This window comes from Phodopus roborovskii, unplaced genomic scaffold (genome assembly GCF_943737965.1).
Source record: "Phodopus roborovskii unplaced genomic scaffold, PHOROB, whole genome shotgun sequence".
NCBI classification, from domain to species: domain Eukaryota; kingdom Metazoa; phylum Chordata; class Mammalia; order Rodentia; family Cricetidae; genus Phodopus; species Phodopus roborovskii.
In genome coordinates this window covers 16,165,145-16,188,531 of record NW_026126525.1, presented here as the reverse complement: position 1 = coordinate 16,188,531, position 23,387 = coordinate 16,165,145, and the positions used below count along the sequence as shown (strand labels likewise).

The 23,387-nt window shown below is 38.6% G+C and overlaps 1 protein-coding gene across 1 annotated transcript in view; it reads right to left on the bottom strand.

Annotated features, from left to right (window-relative positions):
• Positions 1-11,298: 11,298 nt before the first annotated feature.
• LOC127232465 (uncharacterized) overlaps positions 11,299-23,387 on the bottom strand; it is a 58,317-nt gene continuing 46,228 nt past the window's right edge. The window contains exons 13-16 of the mRNA XM_051198598.1: positions 22,402-22,533; positions 14,967-15,054; positions 14,279-14,498; positions 11,299-11,706 (exon numbers count right to left, since the gene is read on the bottom strand). Of these exons, the coding sequence (XP_051054555.1) occupies positions 11,427-11,706; positions 14,279-14,498; positions 14,967-15,054; positions 22,402-22,533 (720 nt within the window). The 3' untranslated portion in view covers positions 11,299-11,426. The remainder of the gene's footprint in view (positions 11,707-14,278; positions 14,499-14,966; positions 15,055-22,401; positions 22,534-23,387) is intronic.

Here is a 23,387-nt window from a genome sequence, read left to right as displayed (position 1 = left end):
TTTTCTCACGTCTTCTTTGAGGGCCTCTATCTTTTTTATGACGGTAATTTTTAAGTCGTTCCCTTCTGCTTCATCTACTTTGTTTTTTTCTGGTCTAGTTGGTGTAGATTCCCTAGATTCTCGTGGTCATGCTTGTCTTTCTTTTGTTGGGTGTTTTCTTGTATTGCTGTCTTCCCATAGCTTCTTCTAGTAGGTATTGTTGGGGTCTCTCCCTCTCTCTATGGTACTTCCCCGGTGGGCTTAGGTGGGTCAGAGTCTTGATGTCTGTAGCTCTGGATGGTTCAAGCTCTCTAGGCCACAGGTAGGAGCTCAGTGATGGGAGTCAGTGATCAGGCTCCAGCAGAAGCCTGGGGGGTCAAAGATCCTGACTCAGGATGCTCCTTGTGCCTATAGGCAGATCTAGCCTGGTCCTGGCACTCTCCAGCTGAGGCCTCTGTAGCAGAGACCCTGTGATGGGGGTCATGGAAATTGCTGGCAGGAACTCAGAGTGGTCCTGCAGAGATAGGTAGATCTGTAGTAGATCTTTCTAAATGGAGAGACAAAGGTGGTCAGGGAGGGGAAGGGAAGAGAGATGATGGCAAGGTTGTCTTCAGAATATACTAAGATTTCCTGAACTGTGTGCTCCTGTTACCTAGCCCTGCATACATTCACAATACTGAGAAGCACATGAAAACCCTACTCTATTTTCACTCAGTAGAATCTCTAGTAAAATAATTTAATAAATACACTCATTTATTCTCGATATTCCTCATGCAAATCAGTTCCTACAAACCTATACTCAGACTTATCACAGAAAGAGTTTTCTTCTTGGTATCACCACCACCATCATCCCTATCATTTGTAAAAATACATTTTGTGGTGTTGTGACATCCTCATTTCAATAACATATATTCACTGTGGACTTCATTTGATCCCCACAAACTATAACAACATTGTCTCTTCTCAATGAGCTGTGTGGTTTTGTGTATGCATGCTTATATCACCCCTTACCCTATTAAGCAAAAGCTGAATACAAAAAAGTGAATAATTCTCCCAATATTAGTAATTATTTAATTTTTTTATGTTTTTCTTTTTTATACAAACAGCAATTATTAATCTACCCAAAGAAATATCCTTTCTGGTTTCTTTCTATGTTGTATCTAAAATCTTTTAAGAAAGCAATAAAACTTCTTTTTGGGGGGAAGGGTTGTTTTTTCCTTTCTCATATATATAATTTTTTATTTTCATATCTATCCAAATTCTCTATACCTCCATCCTTCCCTCTCTCTCATGCCTCCCCACCCCCTCCATCCCACCCACTCCAAATACAAAGGCAGGGTGATGCCTTCCAGAAGGGTTCATCAAAATCTTTTAAGTTATTTGGAGTAGGGACAAGGCCCTCTGTCCTGCCTCTAGGCTAAGGGAGTAAGTATCCCACCATGGGGAATGTGCTCCCAAAGTCCTTTTGTGCATCATGGATACATCCTGGTTCCACTGTCAGAGGTCACATAGACTGCCCAGGACTTCTAACTGAGACCCACACTCAGGAGGTCAGGGTTGGTACAAAGCTGGTTTCCCAGCTATCAGTCTGGGGATCCATGAGCTCCCCCATCTTTAGGTCTGCTGTCTCTATGTTTCTGTAGCCTGGTCTTGACCTCTTATCACTCCTCCTTCTCTGCAACTGGGTTCCAGGATTGTGGCTCAGTGTTTAGCTATGGGTGTCTGCTACTGATTCCATCAGCTACTAGATGAGGGCTCTATGATGGCATATAAGTTAGTCATCAATCTTATTATCAGAAAAGGGCATTTAAGTTAGCCTTTCTAGTGTCGCTCAAATTGTTAGTTGAGGTAATCCTTGTGGGTCTCTGGACATTTCTCTACAGTCAGTTTTCTCTTCAAACCTATAATGGCTCTCTCTTTTTATGGTATCTTTTTTGTCTCTCTCTCTTTCTCGTCTATTTGTCCCCTGACTCAATCTTCCTAGTCCCATATGTTCTCCTCTCCTTCCCTTCTCTTTCTCCTAACTCCATTTCCACTCACTGCCACCCAACCCACTTCCAATATGCTCAAGATTTCTTGGTCTTTCCTCTTCTGTGAGGGACCTTGTATTAATCTCTTAGAATCCTACTTGTATCCTAGTTTCTCTGGCAGTGTGAATTATAGGCTGGTGATCCTTTGTTCTATGTCTAAAATTCATATATGAGCGAGTACATACCATGTTCCTCTTTTTGTGAGTGGGTTACCTCACTCAGGTTGGTTCCTTCAAGTTTTAATCATTTGCTGTGAATTACAAGATTCCATTGTTTTTGTCCAATGAGTAGTATTCCATTGGGCAAATGTACCATGTCTTCTTTATCCATTCTTCAGTCAAGGGGCATCTAGGTTGCTTCCAGGTTTTTGCTATTACAAATAATGCTGCTACAAACATAGTTGAACAGATGTCTTTGTTGCATGGATGTGGATCATTTGGGTATATCACTAAGAGTGGGATTGCTGGCTCCTATGGTAGACTAATTCCCATTTCATTGAGGAACTGCCATATGGCTGTACAAGTTTGCACTCCCACCAGCATAAACTGTCATTGGTGTTTCTGATTTAAGCCATTTTGACAGGAGTAAGATGATCCTTTTGAGTTGTTTTGATTTGCATTTCTCTGATGGCTAAGGATGTTGAGCACTTTCTTAAGTGTCTTTCAGCCATTTGAAATTGCTCTGTTGAGAATTCTTTATACAGTTCTGTACCCTACTTTTTATTAGGGTTATTTCGTGTTTTGGTGACTAGTTTCTTGAGTTCTTTGTATATTTTGGATATCAGCCCTTTGTCAGATGTGAGGTTGGTAAAGATATTTTCCCAGTCTGTGGGCTGCTGTTTCATCTTGTCAACTATGTCCTTAGCCTCACAGAAGATTCTAAGTTTGAGGAGGTCCCATTTATGTATTGTAAATCTCAGGGTCTGTGCTACTGGTGTTATTTTCAGGATGCACCAATTTGTTCAAGGGTATCTCTCACTTTCACTTCTAAGAAGTTCAGTGTGGTTGAGGTCTTTGATCTATTTGGACTTGAGTTTTGTGCATGATGATAGACATGTGTCTATCTGCAGTCTTCTACACACTATCATCTAGTTGGGCCAGCACCATTTGTTGAAGATGCTTTCCTAATTCCATTGTATCATATTAGATGTTTTGTAAAAATCAGGTGTTCGTAGGGGTGTGGGTTAATATGAAGATTTTTGTTTCGAATCCATTGTTCTACATGTCTATATTTGTGCCAATACCAAGCTGTTTTCAGGACTATAGCTCTATAATAGAGTTTGAAGTTGGGATGGTGATGCCTCCTGAATTTTCCATGTTGTACAAAGTTGTTTTGGCTATCCTGGATCTTTTGTTTTTCCATATAAATTGATTATTATCCTTTCAAGGTCAATGAAGAATCGTGCTGGGACTTTGATGGGGATTGCATTGAATCTGCAGATTGTTTTTGGCAAGATTGCCATTTTTAACTATGTCTATCCTACCTATCCAAGAGAATGGGAGATCTTTCCATTTTCTGGTGTCTTCTTTGATTTATTTCTTTAAAGACACAGAGTTTGTCGTGTCTACCTCGACCTGCAAGGAAACACGACCACGACTTTTCTTCAAGCAGTTTATTCAGGAACCTTGTACATCAGCTTCTGCTCCACCCAGCCCCAGCAAGCTCTTAAATATGCACTCACTGCCCAATCAGCTCATGCCACCTGGAGATCCCGGATAGGCCACAGAAGGAGGAAGCATTCCAGATTCATCAAGCACTTCCAAATAGGACTTGTTTACAGCTAAGTTCAGACTACCTGGCATCCAGCCAGGTACCACCTTGGGGCTGGCTTGTTTACAGCTAAGCTCAGACTACCTGGCATCCAGCCAGGCACCGCCTTGGGGCTGTGGCTTCCCACAGTTCCCCCTTTTTTGTTTAAAACACAACAGGCAAGGGGAGAGGTCTGATCTCTGATGAACAAGGGATATTGGAATGGCCCCACGCCCAGTTATCAGACAAGCTGGTGCCACACCAGTCCAGTATCTTTCCTCAGAATTGGGATTACGATACCAACCCATATGCAATCAGACTTGCCCTCCATAAAGCCGATAATAGCTGGCCTCAAGTACAGTATTACTTCTCTCATCCTGAGCGTGATGACTACTTAGCTTTTAAGTACAGTTAACCAAGCCTGAGGTGATTGCCCTGACTCCAGGGCTGAGAAGGCTTATGTAATCATGGCATTACTTCTCTGCTGTGTAACCCTCATCTTGCTGATATACCATAAAGCAATGAGACTGACTAGGATAAGCATCCCTCCCAGGGCAAAACTAACATTTCCCTCTACAGGACTAATATCCTTATCTGAAGGCAGAAAAGGTAAATTTAAACTTAAATTTCTACTAAAAAATCTGGGAAAATCTTGGGCAGAATGCCTAATTGGCATGGGTTTAGGAAACACTGACAGGATCCCCCATCGTGGATCCGTTTCCATCTTGTTGACCAGTACCACCATCATGATCGTCAGCATCAGGTGCATCACTCTGCTCGTGGACCTCACCATCTTCAGAGGCAGGAACTCTCCTGGTCAGTGTTTCAGGAATCCACAAAGGTTCTGACTGATCCTGTGGGTAAACAGAAACAGACCCTTTCGCCCATGATAACACAGGGTAAGGACCCTTACATAGTCCAGAAATGACATCTTTCCATTTTACAAATCCCTTATCAATGGAGAGGACACTGTGATGGCGATCAGCAGCTGAGCGTCCATCCACATCCAATTGAAAAAAAATTAAGAGTCAGCAGAGCTAGAGATATTCTCTCTTTGGGGGTGCGGCCTTGGCCTATTCCCCCTTTTTGTTTTATTAAGCATCCCTTCAAAGTTTGGTGAGCTTGTTCAACAATGCCTTGACCTTGTGGGTTGTAGGGAAGACCATGTCTCAAATCTATCTGGATTTGCTTACAAAATGCAGAGAAAGATGCAACAGTATATGTTAGTCCATTATCAGTCTTTAATTGCTGCGGCATACACCACACAGCCCAAGCTTCTAAGCAGTGGGTAATTACATTTTTTTTGCCTTTTCTCCATTTAAAGGAGTAGCATGTATCACTCCTGAGCATGTATCCACAGAGTCATGCACATACGTAATGTGCCAAATTCAGCAATATGAGTAACATCCATCTGCCATATTCTAAGAGGGGCCAATCCTTTGGGATTAACCTCCCAAGTAGGCGGATGTAAATACACTACACAATTTTTACAAGCTTTAACTATATCGGGAGCGGCTGAGCAGGATATCCAGAAGAGATTCTGCAAAGTCTTCGAATTAACATGAAATTGAGAATGAAATTGCTGAGCTCTATCTATTGGGAGAGAGGCAAATATAAAGTGCATCTGGGTACACTTATCCACTAATTCATTTTTCTCACTAATTGATCCAGGCAATCCAGTATGCGCTCTAATATGTTGGATATAAAAGAGTTACGAAGGTTTCCAAATGATCTCTTGTAGCTGAGTTACATGTGGCTGAATAGGGCTGTTAGTTTTTATTTTTCCAGCTACTCCAAATCTTTAACCAAATTAACAACATAATTGGAATCAGAAATTAAGTTGAAGGCTTCAGAAACTTTCCTAAAAACCTCTAACACTATTTGAAACTCCACTATTTGAGGCGAGCCTGGCATAAATTGACAGATAATTGGAGCAGCTTCTCCAATACATACGTGCTGCACCCAGTCTTAGAACCATCTGTAAAAATGGTTACTGAACCCACAATGGGTACTTTACAGGTAACTTTTGGGAAAATAACAGGATGTTCCTTAAGCATTTCACGCTGACATCCAAAAAATTGTAAACATTGCTGAATCCCCATCAAACCTAGACTAGCAACGCTGGTTGGATAATGCTCTACAGACTTAGTCACTGAACTTTTGGGATGGATCCATAGCAATGACGCCCCTTGCCATAATACTCCTGTGGGTTGACACACAGTTGCCAGGATACAAAGCCAAATGGGTTGATCGGGGATGCATGGGATAAAAGAGGACATACTCAGCCCTTGTTCCACCTTTTGCAATGTCACTCTGGCCTCATCAGTTAACACCCAAGGAGAATTTAAATCAGGGTTGCCAATTAATATATCATATAAGGGTCTCAATTCTTAATTGGAAAGCTTCAAAAATGGCCGATTCCAGTTTATATCTTCTAACAATTTTTGAAAATCGTTTAAGGTTTGCAAGATATCTAATCTTAAAGTAATTTTCTGAGGCACTACACAGTCCTTATATATCTTGGCTCCCAAGTAATCAATAATATTGCCCTGTTGTACCTTTTCTGGGGATATATATATATATATATATATATATATATATATATATATATATATATAGCCCCTTGTTCTCTAGGATCTTTAACAACTCTCCATATACCTTGTGTAGTAATTTCAAGCCGTTACTGGCCATTAAAATGTCATCCATATAATGTACACATCATACCTCAGGATATCTTTCTCTAATTGGAACAATGGCACGACTCACAAAAAGCTGACACATAGTGGGGCTATTAGCCATGCCCTGGGACAGCACTACCCATTCATAGCACAGATTAGGTTCTTCATGGTTAACAGAAGGCAAGGTAAAAGCAAATCTAACACTATCTTTAGCACACAATAGGATGGAAAAGAAACAGTCCTTAATGTCCATTGCTATAAGGGACCAATCCTTGGGTAAAGCTGACAGTAAAGGTAAGCCACGCTGCCTAGGCCCCATAACTTGCATTTGCTTATTTATGGCTCTTAAATCATGCAACAACCTCCATTTCCCCGCCTTTTTCTTTATCACAAAAATGGATATATTCCAGAGTGAAACAGAAGGCTGAATATGTCCTAATTTTAATTGTTCTCGAACTAAAGATTTAGCTGCAGCAAGCTTTTCAGAAGAGAGAGGACATTGAGGTACTCAGACTGGCTCCTCTGTATTCCAGGTAATGGGAATAATGTCCTCAACAGCCCCTAGGAAAAACCCAAGCCCTGTCTAGGGGAATGAGGCTTGGCCTGAATTAGGGATCTCTGGCCTTGCAAATACTTTCTTAGCCCATAAGAGGGATGGTGACCCATGGCCTGCATCATACCTTGTGCCATAGGGGAATATTTGCCTTCATTAGTAAGTCTATATCCCATCCCCTTCCACAGGTCTCCACCCCAAAAAGTGACTGGTAACTCTAAGACTTAAGGTTGTATGCTTCCAGAGTAGCCTTCAGTATCTTTCCAAGCCAGCTCCCGGGCACTTACACTGGGAACTTTAGCATACCCCAAGCCCTGTAAAGTTTGAGAGGATTCTTGAACAGACCAAGCAGGAGGCCAATCCTTCATCCAATCACTTGGAGTCATACAGAGTCCAGTAAGGGATTGAATTTGCGCCACTGTAAAAGCAGCATTTACCCCATAGGTGCGGAGAGACTCCGCAAGTGCTTTAACTGTTTTAAAATCAAGATATTCATAATAGTGCTGCCCTGCATTATTCTGAAAGACGGGATAACAAAATTCATGTTTAACCTCCTTCCAGATCTCTGGGCAGAAAGACCACCCTCCAGGATCATCTAACAAAGAAGTTACATTGTATGGAGAAGGGGGTGGTCCCGGAGTGGTAGGCTCCACCTTGCAGGACTCAGAGTGCTTTCCCAAAGATGATTTCTCCATTTTCTTTACCAACATTTCTAGTTCCTCTTCTGATTCTGAGCTACTTTCCTCTAGACTTTCCCTGGAGCTTTCCTTATCTGACTTCATGGAGTGCTCTTCTTTCAACTGTTTTAACACTTCTTGCCCCTTTTCGACAGCCTTGCAGCACCTTTGATCCTCTAAGCTGCTGCAAACAAGCCTCCACTTCGGTCTTGTCCCTGGTCTCTATGTTCCCTGTTCCCAGGCAAAGTCTAGGTCTTTCTCAAGCTTGTCCCAGCAACTGATTGTTAAATTTCCAGAAACAGCCTACCAGGAAGTGACTGTCTCAACCTCCCGGAGGAATCTCTCTAGAGCACTCTTCTTTAACTTCAGCCCCTTGGATTGTAACAGCTCTTGAAGAGGAAGGAAAACTGGCCACCATGTTGTATTTCCCATACTTTCACTTTGGGTTCCTTCTGCTTTGTCCACACCTGGAACTTTATTGCTCCTCACCAGAGACCTTATTGCCTCTTTACCGAGGTCCTTAAGTTGGTCCCACCTTACCTTGGACTTACCAGTCGACTGCCCTGACTGCAGGAAGTTCTGAGCCGCTCACCCACTGAGAGAGGATCCCTGTACGGGCCACCACTTGTGGCATCTACCTTGGCCAGCAAGAAAACACGACCACAACTCTTCTTCAAGCAGTTTATTCAGGAACCTTGTACATTAAGGAGCTTCTTCTCCTTCCAGCCCCAGCAAGCTTTTAAATATGCGCTCACTGCCCAATCAGATCATGCCATTTGGAGATTCCAGATAAGGCCACAGAAGGAAGAAGCACACCAGATCCATCAAGGACTTCGAAATAAGGCTTGTTTACAGCTAAGATCTGACTACCTAGCATCCAGCCAGGCACCACCTTGGGGCTGTGGCTTCCCACAAATTTCTTGCTATATAGATCTTTAACTGGTTTGGTAAACATTACCTCAAGATACTTTGGTGTTTGTGGCTATTGTAAAGGGTGTTTGTCTGATTTCTTTCTCAACCTTTTTATCATCTGTATATTGTAGGGCTACTTTTATTTATTTATTTATTTTAGTTAGTCTTGTATCTTGCTAATTTACCGAATGAGTTTATCAGCTGTAGGAGTTCCCTTGTTGAGGTTTTCGGATCACTTATGTAAACTATCATATCATGGGCAAATAGGGAGTTTTACTCTCTCCTTTCCAATTTGTATCCCCTTGATCTCATTTTGTTGTCTTGTTGCTTTAACTAGGTCAAGTACAATATTGAAGAGAAATGGAGAGAGTGGGCAGCCTTGACTTGTTCCTGATATTAGAGGAATCACCTTAAGCTTCTCTCAATTCAGTTTGATATTGGCTGTTGGTTTACTGTATATTGCCTTTTATTATGTTTGGGTATGTTCCTGTTATCAACAATTCTTCCTAATAAGGTATAGGATTTGTATTAATCCTAGGAAGCCAATAGAATTTTGCATTATGCTGTTGGTAATGATATTGAAGATATAATGCAAAAATTTGCCATATAATTTAGTCAATACTTTGCCATGGCTGATGTTTCCTGATAATGTGTACTATGTCATGGAAACTACATAACCTCTAAGCATAGCTTGACTGTATAGGCTGACAGTATGAGGCATAACCATTCTTATTGTTCACATGAGTTCCAATATGTATATATAACACACCAGTCTAAATCCCAAGTGATGAGAATATGGCTATCAGATATGTAAGGCTTTAAGAAGTCCTACATGTTAGATATTTCATAATCTTGGTGTCAATTCTACTCTTTTGATCTTTGATGAACATCCTCCATATTTTTGTTTAGCTGATTTTATGTAAATTGTATAAAATAAAATCATTTCCAATATCAGTAATTTTTAAGGTACAACTGTCAAAACTGACCAGGTGTTAGACTCCAAATATGCCACAGTAGATGTATAGGAGTACATCAGGAATTTTAGATCATATTTTATTTGTTATAAATAAAGACATAAAACAATTCCCCTTAACATTGCCTGTCTTCTTTGTTCTGAGGCAATCAACAGTAGGATAGTATTAAGATAAGATATATGATTTTTTTTTCAGTTTTTTAAGTAATTGTTGAAATAACTTTCATACACATGTAGTTGTGCATGTAGCTGTGGACATGATTCTTAGGTATATGAGAGGGAAGTCAGATTGAGACCATTACTTGTTTCTATTTTTTTTCACACTATTATTCCATAACAGAATAAGGATATTCCTTTGTTTGATTTTTTCCACATTTTTTTATTGATTTTTTTGTGAATTTCACATCAAACACCCAATCCCACTCATTTTCCGGTCCTTGCACATCTGCTCTCCAGCCTTGTAACCTCCCCTCCATAATAACATAGAAAATAAAAACCACAAAAAATGTCTCATTGTAGAAGTGGCAATGTATCTCAAGGTGTGTTCTTTTATACAAACAAGTTACTTGCAAATGTTCATTGCAATGAGGCATTGGTCTGCTTTGTAACATCTAGCTTATCTTACTTTATTGGTAATGAATCCTCAATGAGACTCCTGTGGGATAGTCTATCGTAGCCCTGAGTCATGGAGATCCTGCAACTTTGGTTCTGTAGGAGCAGCCACTCCATCAACTCTAGCAGCTCACAGATGGTTTTGGTGGGGTGGGCCAGCTAAAAGCCCTGGATATGGGCCTAGGTGGTAGCTTAGTTGGTCAGCCCACCCCCTCTACCTTGCCCATGTCACTAGGGTCAGCTCTCCCATGATGCCCAGATAAGTGGTGGGCTGCCTCTACTGTGCCCACACCATCAGGGCCAACTCTTCCACACCCATGCCTCCAGTGCCAGGTCTCCTGCACTGTACACATGAGGGGCAGCACCAGCTCCCACGCACACTAAGTCATGAAGCCAGCTCTTCCACACCATGCAGAGCCAGCTCTCCCTAGTGCTGAGGCCAGCAAGTGGTGACCAGTCAAGCTCTCCTGTGCCAAACCACTAGGGCCAGTTCTCCCACACTGCCAAGGAAATGGGCAGGGCCATCTTTTCTGTGTTCATGTCATCGCTGATGCTGTAGTGGCTGGTGAGGGGTTTGACTGGCTCAGCACAGTACTGAGATGAAAACATGGCCTCAAAAGTAGACCAGAGTGAGAGATCCTCATCTGCATGGACACTGACACAGACCCTAGCTCCAGAAGGCCCATGGACCCAGACATGGCTCTCAGAAGCACCCCAGGTCCAGATATCACCTAGCCTCAGATGGCAGTGTAGGCCTCTCCCATCAGGCAATTTCTTGCTCCCTGCAGATCTCCAGTTCTGCCTCTTCATAGTGGACAAACAGCTCCCACTCCTCTCTCTCTCTTTTGTCCATCACATATCTGTTCATCATAGTGGCATTTGCCGTGACCCAGGGCCAGGGTCCTCTTTTGTTTGAGATTTTTACATTTTCATTTTCATTTGATGAAGGTGAGGGTTTGTTTCATCTCACACCTCTCTGTGTATTACCCAGGAAAAGCAGGTCAGGGGAAAAGGCAGGAATCAGGAGGCAGTACTGATGCACACATTGTAGAGGATCTGTGTGGAGGAACAGCTTACTCAGCTTTTTTCTCTTTATTGTATCTTTTATTTTTGAGATTATAATATAATTCCATTATTCCCCCTCCTGTTTCCTCCGTCCAAAGAAGATATGCCTTGATCAAGTAATCAGTTAATGTTTAGTAGTCAGTTCATCAATCAGAATGATGCCAAAATTTAGTTCATGTAGTACATTCTCAGTGACCTCTACTCATTCTTCATTTTCTTTCCCATCTTTACAAACTTTTGATAAACAAATAAACTGGATTTTATGGCAAGGACAGCTATGGATACCACACAGGCCAGTAGGAATCCAATCACATCCAGAGAGTGGTACTGGTACCAGGTGAGGTTGTATGCAAGTGGCCTCAGGTGCTTGGCTCCTTTGTGGCGCATGACAAATTCAATCCAGAAGGTGGCTCTGTCCAGAGGCTTCATGGGCTGGTCATGGTGAATGGTTGATAACCACCTTGCATTCTCTTTATAGCTGAAATAAGTAAAATGGACATCAGCTTATATAATGGATGAAAAATTCACATGCAGAATTTTATGTAAAGTAGATAGTAAAGAAAATGACACAAACATAGCAGGAAAATGAATTATGCTTTATGTTCATGACTAGAAAGATATTCAAGGTATGTGTGAGGTCCTTGAGTATGCAAGGATAAGCATCTAAAAAAAAAACTGTAAGATCAAATATTCCTAGAGTTTAGAGACAGCTAAACCTTATATACAAAATATCAAAATTACATCTTATTTCAGTATATAAGGCTTCAGTTACCCATAAGCAACTATTAATACATTATATGTTCAAAATGTATACTAGTGTCAGGATGTATAAATAGAAGGCAGATCCCTCTCAAGTCTCCATGGTGGTATATATCTGTATAAAGTTGACAAAGATTGAGATAACACTTCTATGGAAATCTATCAGTGTTTAGTGGTTAGAATGACAAGTGTCCTGGTTCTTATTAATTAGCTCTAATAGCTGCTTCCCTTTGCTTTTATGTATTTTTCATCTAGGTTATCAGGTATTCAGTAAAGCAGATAGGAAAGGTAGCTTTCTTCGCTCTTACTGTATACTGGGATTTTTATTAATTATATCATTCTTATTATAAAGTATAACCACAACAAATTTTTACTACTATTTTTAAGTGAGTGTGTGTTTGTGTGAGTGTGTGTGTGTGTGTCTGTGTATGTTATGAGATACACTGAAGAAAAACTTTCAGATGTTTGTAACCACCTGACATGGGTTTAGGGAACAGAATCCTGGTCCTCTGATAGAGTAGATCTTATTTTTCTTACCCACGGAGTCATTTTCAAGCCTAATTTTTGCTATGATCATTGATATTCACTTTTTGCTGTCTTTGTAATTTTAGAAGAATTGTAAAAATTTTATTCCAACATTGAAATAATTATTGATGAGTATTTAAAGAAGGGTAACACAGACCATAATGTCAGTTTGATGTTGCAGAAGTAGCAATTGTAATAACGGTAACTTACTGTCTTAAACTTACTAAGCAAACAGAGAATCATGTATTTCTTCTCATTAAATAATTTAGCCCATTTCTTAGTATGCATATTACTTTTACTTAAAATTTAGCATACAACTTATCTGGTGGGAAAATGGGAAGAGGGGGAGGATCCTTAGGGAAGGGAGAGGGAAATTAATACCAAAGAACAGAAAACCATAAGCTAACAATAAGAATGGCAGAAAAAGCCACAAAAGTTGTACTATTAACAATTTATCCAAATCCCCCATAACACTTGCAGTTCCATGTATAAATATACATATATGGTGTTAATGATCTTTTTCATCTGGACTGATCGTGCTCCATCTAAGAGACAAAGATCACCTAACATAAACCCCAATGCCAGACATGAGAAAACCTCTTTTAAGATGTTGTCCAGGTCTGTCAAAGAGACTCCTGAAATGTAAAGTCCATTGATGTAGTTTATTCTCCACATTTGGAAGGTAAGTTTGTATTGCTGAAAGAGCATGGAATTCAGAAACAGCCCAGAGACCTTTGAGGTAGAACTGATTTGAAAGTCACTTACGTAAAAACTAGCTTTCATGGTGCATCATAGAAGTGAGGATTGAAAGATTTCAAAAGTCATGTAACCAAGATATCTGCTGTGAAGCTGCATCTTTGATAAGCTATACTCATGAAGTCTCAGCAATATGGATATCTAAACAAGATCTTAATAATGGTGATACCAATAGTTATTCTCAACAACATAAGACCCTAAACAAGTGCTGGATAAGGATGAAACTGTCATGGTAACATGGAAAGAAGTCAATCTCACTCTTGTCTCAACTCTAAATAAAATTATTATAGACACTTGAGTAATGCTGAGAGTGGGAGAGAAATAATCTTTTTCAGGAAAGAGCTTCCAAATTGATTTTTTAAATCAAAGAAAAATAATGATGGTCATATTCATATGCTTTATTCTAATAGGTTTTCACTATTTGAACCTATCCTAAAACAAACAGCATATTTAAGCATTTAGCCATACACTTACTTTTATGTTAATATCTCTGTTACTTCAATACAGAAGGTTACAACTTTCATAAAGGTTACATATCTCTTTTATAACACCCAAGTTTCTCTGTTGTGATGTTTTCCTATAGCTTCTAGGTGTAATACATCTGGTACCACTCACAACATTTATTTTACGTCACTTGTTGGGTATTTAAGTTTTGTACAGTCCTAAAAGCTCTGATTATTTACTTTACTAAAAGAGTTGAGAATAAAAAAGAAGTGAGAGCTGATGGCATATGCCCGTTGGCCAACCAGTTTGGGGGATGAAGTAGAAGGGTTGCACATTTTGGACCAGTCTGATTTACATAAAAAAAGAAACATAAAGTGTAATGTGGAAATAAAAAAAAAAATGACAAAAAGAGAGAAAAACCCATGACACTTAATCATGCCCTAATTGGTCTCTGTATCTACTATTATTTTTGACTCCCACATAATTATTGCTCTTTTGACCTTCAATAAGAAGCATAAGGAATGAAAAATAAATAATGAATACACATTTAAAAAGGGTATACTCACGAAGGATTATCTATGACTGCCTCCAGTGCGTTGAGCAAATCTGACCTTGTCATTGCTTTGAAATTTAATGCAACAGCTGCTCCTTTGGCCACCATGTTCGCAATGTTATCATGCTGTTCTCCAAACAATGGAATGCCAATCATAGGGATTCCAAAATGAATTGCCTCATAGATGCCATTAGCTCCACCATGAGTTACAAAGGCTTTGGTTTTCGGATGACCTAGAATAAGATGAATTCAGATTTATTAGCAGTTCTAGTAATGTAATTAGAAATGTACACTGTGAGGAACTGAAAGAAAAATTTTCTATATGAAGATTCTTTGTTTATTAATTGGATTTAATAAGTTAGCTTAAATCATGACTACAGTTTTCCTTCCTTCCCCATTAGAAGAACTCCTTCTATTCTTATACTCATAACTTCAGTAAAATGGTTTCCTAACTCAGAATGAGAATAAACTAAATTTACAGAGAAACATCTTGCAAATTTACTTGTGACTTGAGACTTAAACTATGAAATACCGATTTCCAGTTGATCACATGTACTACATGGTAGATAAGTGAAAAATAGGAGTTAAAAAAGGCCAAGTGTATATCAGAAATTGTTATCTTAAATAAATAATACATCCACTATCTGTAATATAGAGGATTTTGAAGTCAAGGAGTATAGGTTCATTTTCCAGAGTCTTACCTAGAAGGTCATTCTGGGGAAGCCATTTGTAGATTCTGGTATTGGGTCCTAAGGTGTCTGGTGTTTTGCCATCAAATCTCCAAAGAACCTGTTAAAGATAATCTTTATTGCTAGATTCCAGTTTAACATTATACAGGTTGAACAGGTTATATTTAGAATTTAAATGTACATAAGTACACATATGTGTAAATAACAACATTAATGAAAAATGATGCTATGAATCTGAAAGACAGCATGGATATGAGGGGGCTTGGGGATAGAAATGAACAGAAAAGTGTGGCACATTACTAATAATTTTTATTTTTGATAAATATATCTTGATAGTTGTAATAGTCTAATTTTAATATTATATTTTATATTTTTGGTTGTGAACCTAGCCTTTAACAGCTGAGCCATCTCTCCAGCCCTTAGTATTATATATATTTTAAATGCTTAGAGTTTACTTTTATTCACTTGTCACATGTTATTTTTAATGAATTTCAAGTTTTTTTCTTTATTTATTCATGACAATTATTTTTGATCCACAATTCTCTTATGTCTGGAGTTTTCTGAAACAATGCCATAATGGTGGCCAATAGAAATGTGGAGTCAGTCATTTGACCCACCTCAGGAGTAACATTGAATAGTGTAGATTTACATCATGGTCCAGGTTTGGAATAACATGAGGAGAAATCTGAGTATTTGAGAGAACACTCTAAGAAAACAGGACAAGAGACTTGTGACCTCAATTTCTTCAAAACACAAGATTTTTCTTGGAATGTATTCTCATCCTCTTCCCAGGTGTAGCAGAGAGGAGTCTGTTAACCACTTCAGTTTAACTACTACTGCTTGCTATTGTTACCCTGATAATGTTTAAACTGTCCTTTGTGTGCCTCTGTAGTGGTTGCAAAGAAAATGGCCTACTAAGGAAGTGGCACTATTAGGAGTTGTGGCCATGTTGGAGCAAGTATGTCACTGTGAGTGTGGGCTTTGAGGTCTCTTTTGCTCAAGCTTCCCTGTGTGTGCCTTTCAATAGACTTCCTGTTGCCTGCAAGATGTAGCATTCCCGGCTCCAACATCATATTTGCCTTCATGCAGCTATACTCCCCTTCATGATGGTAATGGACTGACCCTCCTGAAACTGTAAGAGATCCACCACAATTAATTGTTTTCTTCAGAAGAGTTGTCATGGTCATGATCTCTTTTCTCAGCAATAAAAACCTAGCTCAGAGAGCCTCTATAGAAAAACACATTTGTTTCTGTGTTTTGTCACATGTGGCTTGTCCTTGTGATTGTATATGGCTTCAATTCATGTGATCTTTACTCATATGACCTTTCTTAAGCCTCAGAGTATACACTGTTTGATTCTTTGATAAAGTTGGCTATCACATGAGACTTTATTCTCTCTCATTTATTGGCTGCATTCTCTCAAGACCAACATTCTCTTTAGCTTTACATTGACTCCTTCACAAAGAGCTGAAGTTGGCTACATGATAGAACATGGCCTGGCCTCATAGAACGATGTGACTGCGAAAAATGCTGCAGAAACCAGGGAAGACTGCAGTATATCAAGGCTTTGTATTTTTTTTTTTTTTTTTTAAGAAAGGACAAGTATCAAAATCTCAACTATTAGACTACAAACAAATTGCTTGTGATCATTATCCCTAGTTTCCAGAAGAAGGCACTTCAGATGAAGAAGTATGGGAGAGAGTCTGAAGGAATATTGAAAAGGCATATAAATTAGGGGAGTACATCCCTATTAGATTTTGGGTCACTTATGCATTGATTTGGACTATTCATAGAATATGTAAGGAGGATAAAAAGGTTATTCATCATGAGGAAGATGTGACTAATTCTTTGCATGATTATAAACTAGATGATCACATTGTAAAATGGGTAAAATAGGGGGGAGAGAGAGAGAGCAGGGAGAAGGGAGAGAGAAAGAGAGAGAGACGAGAGAGAGAGAGACAGAGAGAGTGTAGGTAAAATCAAAAGTAAAACAGCACCCTTGGCAACAATGCAGTGATGGCTCCCTCAGCTCCCTTATTGGAATCGACTTTATATATATTTCCTGTATTGCCTTAGATTATACTGAATCATGGGTTGAGGAATCTGCCAATCTATCTAATCTTGAATTCACTCTGAGGATTTAGAAAAGCCTACAAATAAGCTAACTTTACAACATAGACAAGCCAGGGCATGGCAGGGAAAACGAATTCATTTAGCAATTTCTCGCTGGCCTCCTGAACTGAGCTTAGTATTACCAGTGAGATTTCAAAAAATTGAAAATATTTACTAGAGGCTAGACATGGATATAATGAAAGATTTCAAGAAGGCTCTTGCTTTATGGATCCACTGTTATATGAAGTTATGGTTATCTTTCTGACTGCAACAATAATGTGCAATAGTTTCCATATGATTCTCATGTAATTGTTAAAATGTATCCTGGCACTTTCAAATCACTTAAGCGGCAGGTGTCGCTTGCTGATAAAGTCCACTAAAAAGTTCTATAGTTAGGACTGAAGGATAATCTTACAAATGTCACTTATGAAATGCTGACAAGGATTGGAAGATCGTTATCAACGGATTATTAGCTGCACAATATGCCTCCTGCATTATCACACATATATTATTGATGTATCCATCTTTCACTGCCTGAATTAAAATTGATATGGAATCTGAATTTGGGTCTAGTTATGTAAAAAATATACAAAGTCCCTCTGAGCCTTATGTTAGTTTCATGGGAAACTCAATGATGCTATTGGACAACAAGTAAAAGGGGAACAAATTCATGAATTATTAAAAACAGCTTTTGATAATGCTAGTCAAGATTGCCAAGGATTAATCAAACCTCAAAAAGAGAAAATGTTATAGACTTTCCAAAGTTATGTAGAAATCTAGAGATCTATAAACATGGAGCAAAATTAGCTGCTACAGAAATCTATGCTGTACAAAAACAGATTTTAGCAAAGTGGCCACTTAAAGAAAAAATATAAACTGTCTTTGCAACACTGCTCAGAATCAATGAGCTCCTGGCTTATGGCCTATATGCAAGATGGAAAAATATTGGGTTAAGAGATGCTGATCTAAATATGATAAGGATGACAATACATTGCCGGGCAACAATAACTATGCCAGTTAACAAACAGAGTAACATGTTGAGGGGTTCCCTAAAGACCCCACAAAATATGAGGGTTTAAATCTAAAGCAATAACATTTATGCCAGCTTCAGATTGTAATCTGTCTATTCTTTTGTTACAAGCTGTTATCAAGGAAGTGCTGCCATTGGTTGTCCTTGCTCTAAAGCATTGCCATTTCCTCTCTTCTGTGTCCTTTTAAGTTACACACAGGATACTGCCTCAAACAGATGGACTTCTACTGGTTTGCAATAGTTTGTCCTTGAAAGGAATCTTTGTTCATACAGGAGTCATTGATGATGATTATACAGGGGCAACTGCTGTCATGATCACTGTGCCTACTAATTGGCCATTTCAAGTGGGAGAAAAAAATGCAGTTATTATTATTGTTTCTATACTCCCTTCACATAGAAATGTGCTTTATGAGAGAGGGTTCAGTAGTACAAATAAGATTTTTATCTTAAGTCCCTTACTAAAGGAAATGATGAACCATTATTGGATTTAAAAACAAGAAGAAAAATGTTTATAGGATTAATTCCTATATTTTTATTATAACTGTAGAAGAATGGCCTCCTGAATGGTCTGTTATGGCAGAAAAATTCAATCCCAATAGGGTTTGGGAGTATGAACTCTAACGAGATTAAACAGAATCCTACAAAATCGCAATGTATGATCTCAGAAAGCATAATGGAAGTTCTCCAGCCTTATGCTACTCATGTTGTGATTAATCTTTGGGGAAGAGACTTTCTAAAATAAGCTCATGCAGAAAACTATATTCCCATCTCTGAGATACCCATTCTTCACAATTACATTGCTGATGATAAGCTTTGGTTTTCACAATGAAAAAGACTAGAAAAAGTGTTACAAACGATTATTGAACCTGCATTTCCATGTGGACAAGAAAATGAGCATGGGTTGGGTTTTTCATCCGTGTCAAAATTACCTAAATATCTAGCAACCCTGTTGGTATACCTCAACAGCATATTTCTAAAGAAAGGTGTGGATCTTCACAAGGTAGTCAGAAAACAGTAGAGAATGGGCCCATAGAGCCCTTCCCTCCCCCCACCCTCCGGAATCCTCCTGGTTCCATAATCAAAAAAAAAAGAACCTGGCAAATGGAGATGGTTGATTGATTTATTAAATGTTAATGCCACCCTGTGGCCAATGAGAGCTTTACAGCCTTGTTTCACAGACAGCTATTGTTAAAGACTGGCCCTTTCACCCTCCCTAGGAACCAGAAAGGAGATGGGACAGGTCATTCCTTGGGGGCAGGGGAGGAGGGGAGGGAAGGGATATTGGGATTGACAGGTAAAACAAGAGTGTTACTCACTTAAATTAAAAAATGTAGAAGGGAAAAAAGATTGGCCTTTAATAACTTTGCGTTTATGAAACGTTGCTTTGATACTTCATAAGGTAATTTTTTGCTTTTTCTGTTCCTTGATTCAATCATAAAGAATCTCAGCTCTGGTACAAGTGGGCTGTGTTACCTCAAGGCATGACAAAATCCCCTATCATGTGTCAGTACAATGCAGGAAAGGTTTTAGAGCCTGTGAGGGAGGCCTTCCCTATGGCTCATGTGTGTTAGGATTGAAAGCAGGACAAATGTCTGAGGTGCCTGTTTAACATTTCAATGCTGACCTGGATACCAGGTTTTCCCTGTATCCCTCAGTTGATACCTATTACAGGGCCTTCCTGGCTGGCATACCCTGCACCCTGTCTTGAACTCTCCAGCCCAAGGGAGACTGTTCTTCTCAATATAATCCAACCATTTTGGTTACCCATTCTTTTTTTTTTGTATATTTGGCCTCCTGGCTGCTTCACCTGGTTCCCCTTTCTTATCTCTTCTTTCCCCTCTCTACCAACCTCACAAGGCATAACTCAGTCTGGCCATGACCATTCTGGACTTTCTCAGATTTCTTTGTCCCTGACTCTGGTTATCTTCTCTCTTATATCTATAATATACTTTCTATCATGCCTAGGACGAGTCACGTCCTTTCTTTTCTTGTTTTCATTCAATATAATTCATTGTATGGATGATATCATGTTAGTCTCCCCCAAAGAGAAGGAGCTACAATTCATATATGACATGTGTTACATAAAAATTGGCTTACTATTACCCCTGAACATTTACAATGACCAGATTCTGTGTAATCTCTGGGGCAACTAGTTTCTAGAACATCTACTAAGCACCAATTCCCCCTTCCCCTCACAAATGTCTATTAGATAATACAATTTTACAAAGCTCAATGGCTTTTGAAAATCATTAGGGAATATTAATTATCTACATACCACTTTAGGAATACCTGATTATGTCCTAAACAATCTATTTAAAACTCTGAAAGGAGAGACAACATTGGATTATTCTTTATGTATCTTGAGAGGCAAAGGAAGAATTAAAGCTATTTGAATCGAAAATAAAAGAGGATTTTGTGTATTGTGCAGGTCCCTTGCTACCTTTTAATTTACATATTTTCACCACTTAATTGTCTCCTACAGGTAGTGTAGCACAAAATGATAGATAAATCTTTAGAGTTCATTTATTTACAGCCATAAAATACTAAGTGCTTTCCTTACTCTTCTTGCTCAGCTAGTAAACCAGGGGAGGACCCAATGTCAACAATTATATGGATGTGATCCTTGCTTGTTTACATTACCACCAAGTAATTATCAGTTTTAAAGAGAGCTACAGAACTCTATGGATTTTATAATTTCATTTATACATTACTATGGAAGGCTAGGAAACTGTTCTAATTTCATCATCACATCCTATCATTTTTTGGAGTGTGTTTTTACCCTCCTCCCAGGTGTAGCAGATAGGAGTTGGTCTACTTCATGTTAGCCACTGCCACTTGCTATTGTTATCCAGGTAATGCTTAAACTGTCCTTTGTGTGCCTCTGTGGAAAAGCATGTTTTTGCCACACACACAGCTTGTCGTTATGATGATATACAGCTTGAATTTGTACGGTTTTTATTCATGACCTTTCTTTACCCTCACAGTGTATTTCTGTGTATAAGTTGGCAATAGCAAGAGAGTTTAGTCTGACTCATTTATCAGCTCCATTCTCCCAAGTCCCTCTCCCTCTGGAGTTGTGTACATTTTTAAACAAAAGAGTAAAGCTACTGTATCAACTTTACTCCAAAAGACTTATGTTTTTTGTAGGCCAATACAGTGGAAAACAGTCTCAGAGCTCCATCTACTGTCCATAATGACTATGACCACACTCAGTGTAGCTGACATTTCTTTCTTTCATTTCATTTCTTTGGGAGTTTCATATAATGTACTTTTTCCATAATCACTTCCTATCCCAATCTTTTCTAAATCAACCCTTTCCTTTTCCACTCAACTTGGTGTCCTTAAAAGAAGGATCCTTTAAGACTAATTTGCCAAATATTTTTGGATATGTGGTCTTCCAGGAGACAATGAGGGCACCATCTTCCCCTCTCACAAGGTAATGATTGTCAGTAGTTCCATTTCATTCAGTGCGATTATGTACCCTCCTCCCTTCTTTATGCTTAGGTTTCATCTGTTTTGATTGTACAAATTGAATCCATAGTATATTTTATGAATTGAGTCACCTGAAACTTTTTTTAAGTTTAGGTTACTTTGGATTCTTTCTTACTTTTGTATTTCTTCCTTGAGTGGTAGAACTTTCACTTTGACTGGTTCTATACAAGCCCCATGTTTCCTCGTTTATGATGCACAGATATTACTGTGAGAGAAGTATCCATCGGTATCTTTCCTTTATATATTTCTTCTACAAATATTGTTGAGGCAGTCCAGAACATAGTTTTTTTATAAACCAAAGTGTGTTTACATTGAGAGTGGTGAGCCTTGGATTCCCTTCCTTTAAATGGCCCTCTCATTGCACACTAAACAGGCCTACTCCAAAGTTAGGATGCAGAGTCATGCTACATTTTAAGCCTTTTCAATTCCTGCTTACTGTTATTCTCTAGAACAGTAAATAACTCCCTGAAAAAATTCTAATGTATGCAGTGACTTTCAATAATTAACAAATAGAATAAGTGACACTGAAGAATTTAACAATGTCTATTGACTCTTGATAGCAACGTCATCATCATGCCACCATTTCAGAATGTGCATACAGTGATCACAGTGTTTATATTTAAGTCACTCTCAGTCAAAACCACCTTCTGTAGTATTGCAGCATCTGTTGTGAATATATTTCTAAATTGGCTAAGGCCAATTAGAGCTTACTTAAAACTTAATGTTTCAGATAGTTATTTCTATAATCAGACCTTTCAAAGGACTTTCACAGTCTTAGTATATAGTCATCTGCCTTGGAGCAGTTTACCTTACCTTTTGTGGAATCTGGGCAAGGGCCCATGCAATTGCATTGGCCTTTTCTTCTGACATGTTCCTGACCAATGACCCCAGAGTAAACACCACAACACCATGCTCTCCAGAGGTCTGGACAAAGTCTTCCATTTCCTGTGAAGAGAATTTGCTTCATGACAAATACCAATTGTAGAAAAAGCTAGAAATTAAAGTGTTTCTAGGAATTTTTAGAATAGTGGTATTTAAAACATACAGAAGACAAAAATGGCAATGTCAAATATTGGAACTTCACAGGAATCAATACAAAGTGTACTCACAAATTATGCAACAAACATTCTAATTATTTTCCTCTGGCATAATTAAAATTCAGGAGCACAAACATATTATATGAAGTATTCATAAAATTGTAACTTCATTTACATGATTTATCCTATTTTTTTTCCATTGCTATTCTACTTTTCTCCTATAACAGCTGATTTAATATTACTAACTAATGTTTGATGAAATATCTATGTTGTAGTATATACATTTGTAGTAGTTAACACAAACTTCCTACTATGATTAATACAATGCTTTGATTCTTTGTGAAATAATCATAATTGCATCGCAAACATATACTATATAATAATTTTCTGATATTGTGTATAAATAGGGCATTTTCAAAGATGATCTTCATAATTTACTGGTTGGAGATAAACTATATCTATGTTGTTTCTCTGGATATCAAACAATTACCTCAGATATATGTTAGTCATAGATTTTGATAACTGATAGTTTCTAATGTGATGAGTTTAACTGACTTAATTTCTCTCTTTTGAACATGTGTTTGTGCATGTGTGTGTGAATATGTGTGTGTTTATGTGAATGTTCTAGTGTGTGCGTGTATGTAAATGTGTGTGTGTGTGTGTGTGTGTGTGTGTGTTTACTGGGGGTCCTAAGGAGGTTCCCTGCCTTTGTGTTAGTACCTACATACCAAAAGTTAAAAATTGATGCTTTCCTCTATCAAT